The following is a 14,609-nucleotide window of genomic DNA, read 5'->3' as shown; positions in this document are numbered from 1 at the left end:
AAATGCGTCAGCAGCATATAATAGTTTTATTTACATGCATTTTATTATTGGGTGTACAAACAAAAACTGTATGCTATTTTTATTATTATTTTTTTCTAATTTTTTTATTATATTTTTTATAAATTACAATTTAATTTTGAATTATGTTTTAAAGTTTTTTACTTTACTCTACTTATTTATATAATTAATTGTTTATTCCCTAATTTAATTGATTAATTTATTTTTTTTATTTCTTTATATAGGTAATATAATTTGATTTATTTCTTTTTAATCATTAAATTGACTTATAATAAAAAAAATAGTTTTTGCTTATTTTTATTTTTTCAATTAATTTTTTCATTTTTTAAATTCATTTTCTATATTTCTTCTATTCATTAAATGTTATATATTTTCCTTATTTTATTTTTCTTTTTTAGTGATTTGTTATATTTTTTGACTAGAATTAATTTAAATTACTATCTTAATTTTACTTTATTTTATTTTAAATCACTTAGAATTATAGAAAATTAATATATTGTTTTAGTTTTTTTTATTAATTTTTTATAGTTTGCTTTTAATTTATTTATTTATATTTATTAAATTGGGTCTTTAACAAAACAAATCTTGAGACATCAGTTTTTGTTTTATGATTTTTTTTTAATCTTTGGTGTTTCTGTAATTTTTTTTAATTTGTTTTTTTATTTTTTAAGTTGTGTTTTAATTTTTTGTTTAATTTGTTTTTTAGTTTTTTAATTCTTTTTTTATTTTTTTTAAATTTGTTTTTTTATTTCCTTTTTTATTTTTTTATTTTTTTTTTATTTTTTAATTTTTTTATTTATTTTTTATTTTTGTTTTTTATTTTTTTTTATTTTTTTATTTATTTTTTTTTTATTTTTTTTATTTATTTTTTTTTATTTTTTTTATTTATTTTTTTTTTATTTTTTTTATTTATTTTTTTTTTAATTAATTAATTTTTCTTTTAGTTAATTTTTTTTTTAATATCATTAATATTTACCAGAAAAATCTCTCATTTTTAGTTTTTGGTCTCTTAAACTGAAGTATATCCCATTGAAAACTTTGCATAACTCCATAGATTTAACAATATTCCCCGACTTAAGCAATTCAGATTGCTGAAAGTGCAGCATTATACAGTCGGATAAAGTGCGATAGGTGGGGCTGAGAGCAGCGGTGGTATTGTTATGGAATGGGAAATTTCCATTTGCCTTTGTCGAAATAGCATTTTTAATTTTTGCAATAATAAACTTTATATCGAAATTTTATTTTTTTTACATTTGCCACTGTCTGCTCGGTATAATCACTAGTTTTCCGTACTTACTTCTGGTTTCAACCATTCGTTTGACAGTCGTATTTCCGCCCGTAAGCAAAAAAACTGAAGCCTCGTATCGGCATCAATCAGAGCACAGAAAACTATAGGGGCCCACACACCAATTCGTTAAATTACAGCTCAACAAATTGGGCTGAAACTAATTTTGCTATTTGCTGTTTACTGGTTCTCAAGCTTACCACTCTGCTACTAGGATTGTTTTCAATTTAAAACCTTTCTTTGTTGTGCTCCCAACATTTAATATTTATAATATAGAAATTTCTTTATTCCTAGCTTCACTCATGATCTCTTTAATTAGCGCTTATGTCAATTGAGCGCTGATAAAAATCACCCTAAAAATAGACGCCTGTGTTGTATAATATCATTTCGCTTAATTAGCAGATTCTATATATAACCTAAAAATATTCATAAAAATATAATCACGTCAGTCACAGTATATGACGATGCATTTACACTTGTGAAAGCTATAAAGACGGTTTGCAGCTACCAGAAAATACATTAATGCTAATGCGGCATTTGTAGAATAGAACTAATGGTATCTTTCTCATTTATTTAACTCGAGCGAGTAATTTTCAAAAAAACATTTTTGCTCTGGTAATAGCCGTGAAATAATTAGCGTGCTTTCTTGTGATATTTTAAGTCAAGAAATATTGCACGCAACGAAATAGTCACTAGAATTTGACGCCTCTAGAGAAAATGTATTGCGCCTCTGATTGAACTTGTTAATTTATAAGCGCGAGTCTAAGCAAGCGACTGTACTTAGGACAAGTACAGATTTTGTTTCCTTTTCATATTTTTTTTATATGTAAATAATTTTTTTTTCGAACATTTTGTATGAACGCCGCGTGCAATCTAACCTGCTGCTCAAGCTGTGAAGGAGGAAATCTTACAAATCACTTTTCGAAGTCCTGCCTCAGGGTGCGACCAGAGTGAACGCTGAAAGCCGAGCCGAGATTGTCAGTGCGATAAAACTGATTACATACAAGTCAATACAAATAAGCTTGTGTATAACACAGTGAGCGCCGACAAGAGCAGAGAGCAAAGCCGATGAGTGCGAGAAAACAGTTTCAAAGCGTTTTGCTCGCTTTTTTGGATTGTTGATGTTTACTTTTTAGAGTGCAGTTGTGTTTTTAACACACTTTTATTAGGTCGGGTTGTATGTATGTATGAACGGAATCTTTGAGCTTAATTTTCACTGGCTTCTAAATATCTGATCGACTTGAAATTTTGCATACGTATCAAGGACCGATGACAATGCAATAATTTGATAAAAGTTTTCCATTATCCTTATTAGGATTGCCAGGATTAATATTTTCTTTTTTTATCTGTGGGCAAAAAGTAAGGTGAATTTGGTTGTAAAATGAAAAATCTTTATTTATTCTTGTAAACCAATTTCACCCCCTTCAAAATAATCCCCTCTCGATAAAATACACCTATGCCAACGGTTTTTCCAATCCCCGAAACGTGCCAAATAGTCCATTTCCGGTATAGCCATCAGCACCTTCTTCGATTCAGCTTCTATCTCCTCAATCGACTCGAAATGCGTTCCCCGGAGTGGCCTCTTGAGTTTTGGGAATAGCCAGAAGTCACACGGAGCCAAATCAGGCAAATACGGTGGTTGCGGAACGATATGCGTGGAAGTTTTGGCGAAATGGTCACGAAGACGAGTGCAGTGTGAGACGAGACGGTGCATTATCATGATGCAAAAACCAAGGGTATATTGTTGAAATTTAGCTGGATATTTTCTTAAATCATTATATGATGAAATTCACCAAATTCATTCATTTTTAGTGTAATTGGATGTTTTCCAAACTCTTTTGTGTTAATAATTGCATTAATCACACTAGGAGCAGCTAAATACTCTTCATTAGATGAATCCATTACCGTGTACAGCAATTTTATAAACACAAATGAACAACAAAATTAAATGACATAAGAGCAAAACACATGGAATAAACAGAATTTCAGCGCTGATTCTCGCATTCACTGTGTTATATACAAATTTTCTTCTCGCATGAAAATAAGCGTCAATAAGCTCGGCTCGGCTCCGCTCGGCATCAGCGTTCACTCTGGTCGCACCCTCAGACTCTTTCATCACCTATCCTTTTGAAAACACAATCTCCATAATTTGTACTAAAATTTGCTCTTGAGAGTAGAACCTAAAGAGATCTTTTAAGCTGGAATTTGGTTAAAAAACAAGTCACATAGACTATTTGGCTGTATTTCATCCACCATTCGACCAAATCTGCAATCCACTACATCACAGACATTGCTCTCCGGTTAAGATTATAAGTTGTTGTGGTATTATATGCATAAACAACAGCTTTTAGGTCGCTGGACCCTTCAGTTTCAGCTACAACTATTTTTTCTATCTATCGATGCATCCAACTGTGCTTCACAAATGTCAAGTAAATTATTCTCAATTTACACAGTTTCATTCAATCAGTATTTCTTATACTAAACTTTCTTCCTTACCTTCTTTAAATCCATTATATTAAAGTAAATACTTTTTTCCTTTCATTGCTTCACAAATCGAATTCTACTCTATACAGGGTGAACGATATGAAGTGTTGCCTATTCAAAACACCATATTTTTTTTGTGTGAAATTAGCTTTTTATTTATCAAAGACAAAATTGTTCAAAAATGATTACAATTTTAACATATATTCACTTTAGCTCGATATGACCACCTTTTGCCTTGACTATAGCCTTGAAACGGTCAAAAAATGAGTTGTATGCTGCACGAATGTGATCTTGAGGTATTTTGGCCCATTCTCGTATAATCGCTTTTTTCAACGCATCCATACTGGCATATTTTTTAGTCCTCACCTTGCTCTCCAAAATAGACCAGATGGAATAGTCCAAATGAAGTGTGGAATATGATTCTTTAACCATTCTTGGTTCACACGAGCTTTATGAGACGGTGCCGAGTCCTGTTGGAACGTTCATGGTCTACGACCGAAATGTTTGCGTGTCCACGGCTCTAAATCAGCTTCTAAAACATTTTCCCGATAATGAGCCGCATTCACTTTGACATCAGGCTCGATAAAAACGATTGGAGAGCGTCCATCAGCGGTCACTGCGGCCCAAACCATTACTTGCGATGGAAAATTGCCTCGAGTGGCCATACGTAGGCTCAAATTCTCATATGAGCGTTCGGCCAAGTAAACACGATCGTTTTGAGTGTTTATGAACTGCTCAATTGGGAAATTTTTTCCATCAGAAAACACTATGTTAGGAAATTCGCCACGTTCGTGCAAGCGCAACAACTCCTTTGCTCTTTCGCACCGAACTTTTTTTTTGCTGGGGTGAAAGATCGTGTACTTTTTGGAACTTGTAAGCCTTGACCTTGAGTTCATTTTTCAATGCTGTCTTGCGATATTTTCAGTTCTTTGGCCATTTTTCTCTCACTTCGACGTGGATTTCGTTCAAGTCGAGCTTTCATTTTCCGAACCATTTCTGGCGTTGTTGCGGTTTTTTTTGGTCCACGTCCATAGCGTTTTGCAATGCTACCAGTATCATTGTAACGCTGTATAGTGCGATACCCAAACATTTTATTCACTTTGAGGTGACTGAGCTCACGAACAATGGCTGGTTGCGATTTGCTAGCCAAATATAACGCAATCACACTATTACGTTTGAGTTCCATCACAGAAAAAAAAAAAATCAACAAAACTGAGACGCAAATGCTTTTGATGGCTTATAAACAATATATTGAACTGTCATTAGAACAATTTTGACGTTGATGTCGTGAGCTGTCTTACAGATGCAAGCAGTGTGAAGTCGGTAACACTTTATATCGTCCACCCTGTACTATAATTATTGTTTGTGACATCCTGACATCACAGTATCAATTATTATTATTTTATTATTATTTTTTGTAACTTGCACGCGCTTAATCACTCACTCAATCATTTTCTTAACACTCACTCATACATACTCATTTATGCAATTCGATACGCTTCTTGCCTCTCACTATTCGTTCATTATTGAGTACCGCACGCGTAGTATTGTGTAATTAAATCCGAATTAATAAAACACGAGTGAATATACAGTAAGTGCTGAAATGACAAAACCAGCAACGCAAGTTTATTGGGAAAAATTGGAAGCCTCCTCACTTACGTTTTCTACTTTTAATTTGTCCTTTACCAACTGTTCGATCTCGGTTACATAGTCACATTACGTGAGTGCTTAGAACAACCAACAAATAATGAAGCGGTAACTGATGATTTGCTTGCTTACATGCCACGTGTAATTTCATTGTTGGAGATTAAAAGAAAGCTTAGAAGACATTTGGCTCATATAATGTAATGGATGTTGTGTTTTAGAAGCTTATTTTTTCTTCTTTTCGGTTAAGGTTCTATACCTAAAAAATTCATGAAAATATAAATAGTTCGACTGTTTTAGCTCACAAACTTTAAATGGCGAGAGGGGTGTATTTTTTATAGAATTTTAAGAGGTGACACGATTTTATTAAGTTAAGAATTTGTGTTGAAATTTTGAACTTTTTGAAATTTAGTACTTTTTTTTATTTTAAACTTTATCGAAATTTAAAGCCTTTTTGATTTTTTCAAAATGAGACGTTTTTTGAAATTTTGCACTCTTTTGAGTTCAGACCTTTTTTCAAATTTGAACCTTTTTGAACTTTAGAACTTTTTGAGAATTATATAATAAATTTTTTAAAATTAAGAGTTTCTTGAAAGTACAGCTTTACTTTTGATATTTCGTCCTTTTTTTGAAATTCAGAACTTTTTTGAAATTCTGAACTTTATTCAAATATAGTAGATTCTGTTTTTATGCGGTTTTGAAATAGTGCGGTTTTTAAAAAAATTGAAAAATGCATGTCGATCTATCGGGGATTATACATATAAACAATATTCTAAACCAGCTAAGCAAAAACTCATCACAGATTACATCAAAAATGCTAACCCTACAAGTATGGAACCGCCTGCATCACCATCCTGATCAGACGTGTACATTTCCTCAAGTGACGGAAGTGATTGTACGCCAAATCCTAAACGAATGCGCAACATGCGGATATTATCTGATTCTCTTTCTGACGATGTAAATTTATTTTTCGATTCTGACGTTTCTTAAATAAAGATATAATTTTCAAAAATACAATTTTTTGTTTATGCGATTTTATTTAATTATTTCAGATTCATGCGGTCTATGGAACGTATCTATAGCTATAATATGGGACTAGTACCCTTTTTTTATGCGATTTTATTACATTATTTCAGATTTATGCACTTTTGAAACGTATCTATAGTTTTACTATAGAACTGGTAGTTTTTTTATGCTGTTTCTTGCGGAACGTATATACCGCATAAAAACAGAATCTACTGTATAAAACTTTTTTTTGAAATTCAGAAGTTTTTTTTGAAATTTAGAACTTTTTTTGAAATTCCGAATTTTTTTCTGAAATTTAGAACTTTTTGAAATTTTTGCCTTTTTTGGAATTTAGACCATTTTTGAAATTCAGAACTTTTGTGAAAGTACAGCTTTTCTTTTGATATTTAGAGATTTTGTTTTTTGAAATTTGGCACTGTTTTGAAATTTAGGACTGTTTTAAAATTAAAGATTTTTTTTTGAAGTTTAGAACTCGCTTGAAATCTAAAACTTATTTGAAATTTAGAATTTTTTTGAAATTCTGAACATTATTTAAATTAAAAACTTTTTTGAAATTAAAAGTTTGTTTTTGAAATTAAGAACTTTTTTGAAATTTTGAACTTTTCGAAATTTAGAACTTTTTGACCTTTTTGGAATGTAGACCATTTTTGAAATTCAAAACTGTTTTTAAAATAGAACTTTTAATAGAGCTTTTCTTTTGATATTTAGTAATTTTCTTTTTTTTTAATTTTAGGACTGTTTTAAAATGTAGGATTTTTTGAAGTTTAGAACTTGCTTGAAATCGAAAACTTATTTGAAATTTAGCACTTTTAATCTGTAACTCTTTCAAATTTAAAACTTTTTTGAAATTTGCAAATGTAGAACTTTTTTACGTAAACCCTTAAAAATTTGAATAAATGTGCGCTTTTATAGTTTTATATGTTGCAAATTTTAAGGGATAAGAGAATTTTTTGTTTTTGTTTCTTTCTTCTTTTTATAATGGACTATGAATAAGTTCGTGCGGTTTTACAACAGATGGCGTAACTTGATTATTATTCCATCGATCCACATTTCCAAACATTCATTGGAGAGCTACTGTCGTAAGGCACAAACGTCAGTATAAGTTTTTTATTTGAAGCGTAAACAACAATATTTTTACCACACTTGAAAATGTCGAATTTCGTGCCAAATAATGTGTTTTTGCGGGGAATTCTTCTTCATTATTTTAATATGAAGAAAAAAGCAGCCGAAAGTCATCGTATCTTGGTGGAAGTTTATGGTGAGCATGCTCTATCTGAGCGAACGTGCCAGAAGTGGTTTGCACGCTTTAAAAGTGGTGATTTTGGCTTGGAAGACGAAGAACGCGAGGGTGCGCCGCCAAAGTTCATGGATACCGAATTGGAGGAATTGCTCGATCAAGATCCGGCTCAAACGCAAGAAGAGGTTGCAAAAACTTTGGGAGTTGATCAATCAACCATTTCCAAACGTTTAAAAGCCATGGGAATGATCCGAAAGGTAGGCCATTGGGTGCCGTATGAATTGAAGCCAAGAGACGTTGAACGCCGTTTTATGGCATGCGAACAACTGCTTCAACGGCACAAAAGAAAGGGTTTTTTGCATCGAATTGTGACTGGCGATGAAAAGTGGGTCCATTACGACAATCCAAAACGTCGGGCAACGTATGGATACCCTGGCCATGCTTCAACATCGACGTCGGCGCAGAATATTCATGGCCTGAAGGTTATGCTGTGTATCTGGTGGGACCAGCTGGGTGTTGTGTATTATGAGCTACTGAAACCGAATGAAACGATTACGGGGGATGTCTACCGACGACAATTGATGCGTTTGAGCCGAGCACTGCGAGAAAAACGGCCGCAATACGCCGATAGACACGACAAAGTTATTTTGCAACATGACAATGCTCGGCCACATGTTGCACAAGTGGTCAAAACATACTTAGAAACGCTCAAATGGGATGTCCTACCCCACCCGCCGTATAGTCCAGACCTTGCGCCATCCGATTACTATCTCTTCCGATCGATGCAACATGGCCTGGCTGACCAGCACTTCCGTAATTACGATGAAGTCAAAAAATGGATCGATTCGTGGATTGCGGCAAAACCGACCGAATTTTTCACAAAGGGAATCCGTGAATTGCCAGAAAGATGGGAAAAAGTAGTAGTAAGCGATGGACAATATTTTGAATATTAAATTTGTAACCATTTTACGTCAATAAAGTTTCAAATTTCGAAAAAAAAAACCGCACGAACTTATTCATAGTCCTATTAAAACTTTTTTTTTGTTGCTGACATGCTTTATAAGTTTGGCGCACATTACTTCAATTTTAGAAGTAAACATCTAAGAAATGCAAACTTAATTTGAGTGCAAATTAAATTGATAATTTGACCGAATACACTGAATAGAAATGCCAAAAACTGCACTTTATCTGATTAACTGGTCTGGCAGATCCCTATTGAAAATGCTATACGCCCGAAAAACCACCCTTTATTACCTCTTTTTACTGCTCTTGCTGCACCTGCAATTCAAAATTCAAACTAATCTTGAAGCTTTAATGAGTAGCTTTGTTGTCCAATATCCTCCACAGCTCGGTATGCTATGAGAACTTGTGTGTGTGGTCTTAAAATATAGTATAAGTAAATAACTGAAAATACACGTGGCAGCAATTGAAAAAATTCTAATTTCTTTTTTTTGCTTCATTTAATAAATAGCTGAGGGTATGAGTACAAATACAACGGGGAAGGTATTGATTTGTTTGTCTTGCGTCAATATCTTTGCAGGCTCGGACGGTCATCCACTCAAGCCGCCGAGTGGAGGGAAAAGTATTTACTTGTACAAATACATATGTAATGACCAATCTACACGCTAGTTGTGTGCTAGCAGACACAGGTGTGCCCGAAAATATACAGCAGCTGACAAAAATAAGGTCATACGAAGAGTAGGGATAGCTGGAAAGGGTGTTGAGTGTATGCACAAAAGAAAACACAAAAAACGTTCGAAGTGTCCTGGCAAGAGAGTGCTATTTGCATGCAAAAACCAACCAGTTGTGAACAAATTTCTAACTCGTGCGCTTAGGGAGGGACTAATGTCCCGTTTTACGGCCTGGCTGCCTGGATGGCTATTTGTTGTTGATCGCTTCGATTTTGTTTGCATTGCAATGAATCTGTTTCTAAGCTCACTATCTAACAAATATTTTAATATTATTGCATCCACTTAAATGTGTGAAAACAATTTTCTGTTTTCAAGTATCTCGTTACACATTTCATTAATGCAACTGAAAGTTCACCTATGTAGTGGAGCTGAATAAAATTGTCTTTGTTGCTAGGTCTGCAACTCACTTAGCTTTGCTACCTTATTGAAAATCGTTTTATCATTCAATCGCAATACTTCACTTTGTTCGTTAGTTTGTGGTAGTCCATTTTCGTTCAACAATTCCATCAATCAGTAATCCCTTGTTTCCCATGTTTTGTTTGTGCGCAAATCAGTCAACTCGTTGGATTTTACTAGTTTGTGGTGGCTCAATGAAGATTTTGCTGCCCTTTCAGTTCCACCCAAAGCTCGCTGAGTTTCCGTGCGCTCACAAGTATAACCACTTGAGTACTTATGTTGCGAAATTTCTCGAGCTCCTGGTGCTTGAGAACCTTTGCCTGTCAGCGTGCGATATCACCGATTAGTGATCTCTCGAAGATGATGGCGTATATCTTAACAAGTTTGTTTGTTTTGAAATTTCACGTTTTTAGATAAGATTTCGATCAACAGCTCAATTTGTTTTTTTTTTTGCCTCCTGCTCCAACTTTTCACCTTCGTCGGAGTGGTGCTGAAGAATATATCGAATTTTCGCTGTATTGCTATGACACTGCTTTGTGCTTCTACAGCTCAGGCTCTGGCTTTGCCATGACTAAGAAAGTCTTTGAAGAAGCTAAATCTGTCGAATTTCTTCTTTTCTTACATTCAGCACAGCTAAACGGCGTCCGGTTGTCTGAGCAAATAATTACTTTACTTTTTTAGTGTGATTGGCAAGATGCAGCTTGCAATTTTGTTTATATAATTTAGTCAAAGTATTTTCAAGACGTTCGTGGGAAAAAAGCTGTTTTCTAGGGAATCCAGATTCACAAAAAAAATTAAATTGAAATGTCATGATGCCAGTCTATTTGCACTTGATTGTAAACTGCCCTTATATATAAATATTATTGTTGTTGAACAGCCAAAAAATTACTATTTTTTTACATTTTCTCGTATGTTTCTAGAGGATGATTCTATCTTATCTAAGTCTGTCTGGGTTAAAATGATAATACATAGAAATTAAATGGATTAAATTTACGACAGAAGCGCTTCAGTATCACAGCGCTCACATTTCAAGACCATGTGACGCAACCCAATGAGTGTTTTATAATAATTCTTGGATTAAATTAAAAAAAAAAAAAAACAATTTGTTTTGTTTCTGTTTAGTGAAATCTTATTAAATCTTTGATCATCACCCTATTTATAAATATTTGTGACTCGATTTCTTTAGTGCAAACCCTTTATATAAGGTCGCAAAGCATACGTTAGGCTCGTGATATACATATGTATGTACATATGTATGCCCTTACACTACTGTATGTATAGTATGTAAGCCCTCTCAGGCTTATCAGCAGCGCCCAGCAGTTCGTTTGTCAGCTGAGCCACAACTCGCGGCTTATCAGCGTTATTTTAGCTTTTATCAATCACTCTGGCGTTACAAGAAATGCAAATTGATTTTGCTCATTCTGTCATATATGCATACCCAACCGCCACCACTACCCAACTCTTTGTCTACTCACACCAATGCATTGGTGCTAATATGCTTTAATGCATTTTTTTTTCGTTCGCTACGTTGGCGAACAACATTAATTTCCGTTAATTCCATTCATCGTATTTCGCTCATAAGTACTCATACATACACACATCTACATGTATACATATTTCCCACCCTACCCAAGTCGCTTCGCGTGGTGTCTACGTATACGTGTGCTGTTGTGTTACCTGTCGTAGCTGCTAATAATTACTTCGGCTTTTCGACACACACGCGCACACGCACGCACGCACGCAACTCATCCATACATCGTTCTACTCACCTCGCGCACACTCTCTCCTCCATTGTAGTTGCCCATTGGGCATTTGGGGTGGCTGGCTAACCGTTCGTGGCCTGAGTGTGGAAAATCGACACAGTTCAACTTTCGCTTTTCTTTTTTTTACGAATGGCTATGCGAACTCGGCAGCAGTCAGTCGTGGCCATTATCGTTAGTAGCGGGGGTGAATGCGGAAAATATATCGCACATTTTACACATACGCCATGGATGCCCAGACGGACATTGCACATACTTTATTTGTGTGTGCGTGTGTGTGTTGTGATACGATGCGATTTGCTGCCGTTTGCGTGTGTATGTGTGTGCTTATTGCTCGTATTCACATTCTTCGTGTTCGTGTTCGTCGAGCGCGCATTCGTATGTGTGGCAACGCACTTTTTTAATATTTAATTTCAGTACTTTCGTGGCAATATGAGCGGCAACATGTTATAGTCACTCGATTAGTCAGTATTCGACAGTCACAGTAAGAAAACCACACCACTCGGGGCTAACGAAGCCGACGAAACACACAAAACGCGGGCAGCGAAAAAACTAAGCAACAACAAAATACGTTAGATATTATAGAAAAGTTTTTCATAACAAAAACGCAAAATTATACAATTTTTAATACAAAAATTAAAAAAATTAAATTATTTGTAGTGCATTATAAAACAAATTACTTTTTACTGACTTTTGAAAAAGCATATCGATTTCATTAATATCAAAAAAATACTCGTTAAATAACTCCAAAGCTTGCGAATTTCCCAGCACTTAATATGGCTTTACCATTATTTTCAGTAAACAAGTGCAATGTGACTGTTTAGAAACGCCAAGTTTTCCTTAAAAAAAAAAAAATTCCAAAACAAGTTTCCGAAATATTTGTGCGCTGCGTGCAAAAACAAAAAATCAAGGACTCAGTGCATGCGTCCTCAGTGTTAGTGAAAAATACTGCAACCAAAAAATCACTAAAACAGTGTCTTTCGAATTGTGTTTTCTTAAAACTGAAATTGCTAAGCCAATTAGTGGCATTTACAAAAACAAAGCCAGAAAACAAAAAACCTCAATTAAAAACTGAAAAAGTGTGAATAGCAAAGGCAAAAAGGCAACGCGCATTATAACAAAGACGTCTAACGCCACCCTGCAGTTGAGTGTAGAAGAAAAAGTGATTAAAGCAACAAAAACTACTGCACTGACATATTACCCAAGAACAAGTGTCTGCGCTCACTATTCCAACCCTGATGGCAACAACAGCACCGGCCAGCGCCCCCGTGATCAGCTATAGCAGCTCCGACACCAGCAGCAGCAGCAAGCCGATTACCATACCCTTGCTTGTGCGCTATTCCAGCCAGTTGTCAACTGGTTCGGCGGACAGTGGCGTCATTGTTGGCGGCAGTTCCTCCAGCACATCTGTGTGCATACCTAAAAAGAACCGCATCACCACCAACTCTTCACTGGATACGCGCTGCAATTCGCTCTGTCTGCATGGCTCGAACGTGAAATGGCAGCTGCAGAAGCTCAAGCAACCCATCAATAAACAGCTGCTCTCGCAGGATAGTGGCATTGATGCTGTCGTCGATGGCGGTAGCGGCGTCACATTGGCCGTTGATGGCGACGCGGACTCGACGGCCGGCTCGCAGCAGCATCTCAAGTCCACGCAGTGCTCCTCATCAAGCAGCGAGTCGCTGGGCGGCAACTCCTCTGGACTGTCGCTATCCAAGTATTCGGAAGATGGCGGTGAGTCAGAGAACTCGTCAGGCATTTGCATGAGCGTGGGCAGTGGACGCCGCATCAAGTATCGCAATAGCGCTAGCACCTGCACGCAGGGGCTGGAGGACCGCATCGACGAGGTGGACATACCCGATGATTACGATGAGGAAGTCGACGACGACGATGATGTTGTGGATGTTGACGAGGATGATGAGGTGGATGTGGGTGTAGACGAAGACGAGGACGTGGACGATGATGATGATGTCAGCAATAGCGACGATGACAGCGATTCAGGCAACAACTCTGGTGTTGTGGGCGAATCAGGCAGCATTTCAGTGCCTGCCACGGCCACAACACTTAACGGCTCGTTCGGCAAAATCGTACCGGCGAATGCTTTAAGCGCCAAGGATCCTCCAATTGCCAATCACTTGGGCATCAACTCGTCTGTGCATGCGCAATGCGCTTCAGCGCCGGTAGGCAGTGTCACTTACACCTCGTCCCACCACAAAGCCAATGAAACAAATAAGCCAACCACTAGCAGTAGTAATCATAATAATCTAAATAATAATCGTAGTAGTAGCACTAGAGATCATAGTAGTAGTAGTAGCAATCCGCAAGCAGCCACTAAGTCCAAAAATCCCGAATCACAAGTATTGGCCACTGATGGCAATTATTATTTTCCGCTGCTGAAAATCTCCGACGATCCGTACATTGACTCAAAATTGATCAACAAGAAGGATGGCCTCCAGGATACCATGTACTATCTGGACGAGTTCGGCAGTCCGAAATTGCGCGAGAAATATGCACGCAAACAGAAGGAGAAGGAACAGAAACAGCAGAAGGCGCAACAGAAGCAAAGCAAACGGGAGGAGGAGCGTAAGAAGCGTACAACGTTAGCGCCAAATGCCACCGCCACTGCTGCATTCACGACTGACAAAAACCCAATTAATGGTTCAACGATGGCATCCAAAAAACAACGCAACGTCATAGACGATGCGACAAACTGTGATGATAGTTGTAAGGAGCATAGGCAAAGTAGTAGTTGTAAGCACAAATGCGGCGCCGTTGCTGGGAATGACAAGACGCTAGCGCTGGCGGCTACCGATGCGGACTCGAGTCGGCAGCAAACAGATGTACGAATGACAGCGAGCAACAAGTCGCTGTCCACCGCGTCCTGCGTGACCTGGAATAAAGTATTTCGCAAGTTCAAAACTGTCCTAGGTAAATGGGAGATGATTTTTGAAAATATGAAAATATAAAAATAGGGGAAGGGAGGAAAGGAGTAGGGGGATAATGAAGGGTTTTTATGGCTGAAGTCGGGTTATTACCAATTAAAATTTATTAAAGGTATTAAAAAATAT

The 14,609-nt window shown here is 36.3% G+C and overlaps 1 protein-coding gene across 3 annotated transcripts in view; it reads left to right on the top strand.

Annotated features, from left to right (window-relative positions):
• The window catches only part of LOC128859184 (protein kinase 3), a 90,264-nt gene that overhangs the window by 39,106 nt on the left and 36,549 nt on the right, over positions 1-14,609 (top strand). The window contains exon 2 of one of the 3 annotated variants that reach the window (XM_054095960.1): positions 12,340-14,469. In XM_054095960.1, the coding sequence (XP_053951935.1) occupies positions 12,780-14,469 (1,690 nt within the window). In that variant the 5' untranslated portion in view covers positions 12,340-12,779. Of the gene's footprint in view, positions 1-12,004; positions 14,470-14,609 lie in introns of those variants that run through there. The other 2 variants (XM_054095961.1, XM_054095959.1) reach the window with 2 other exon arrangements.

Source organism: Anastrepha ludens, chromosome 3 (assembly GCF_028408465.1).
Source record: "Anastrepha ludens isolate Willacy chromosome 3, idAnaLude1.1, whole genome shotgun sequence".
In the NCBI taxonomy this organism is placed as follows: Eukaryota; Metazoa; Arthropoda; class Insecta; order Diptera; family Tephritidae; genus Anastrepha; species Anastrepha ludens.
This window is presented reverse-complemented; position numbering and strand designations above follow the sequence as displayed.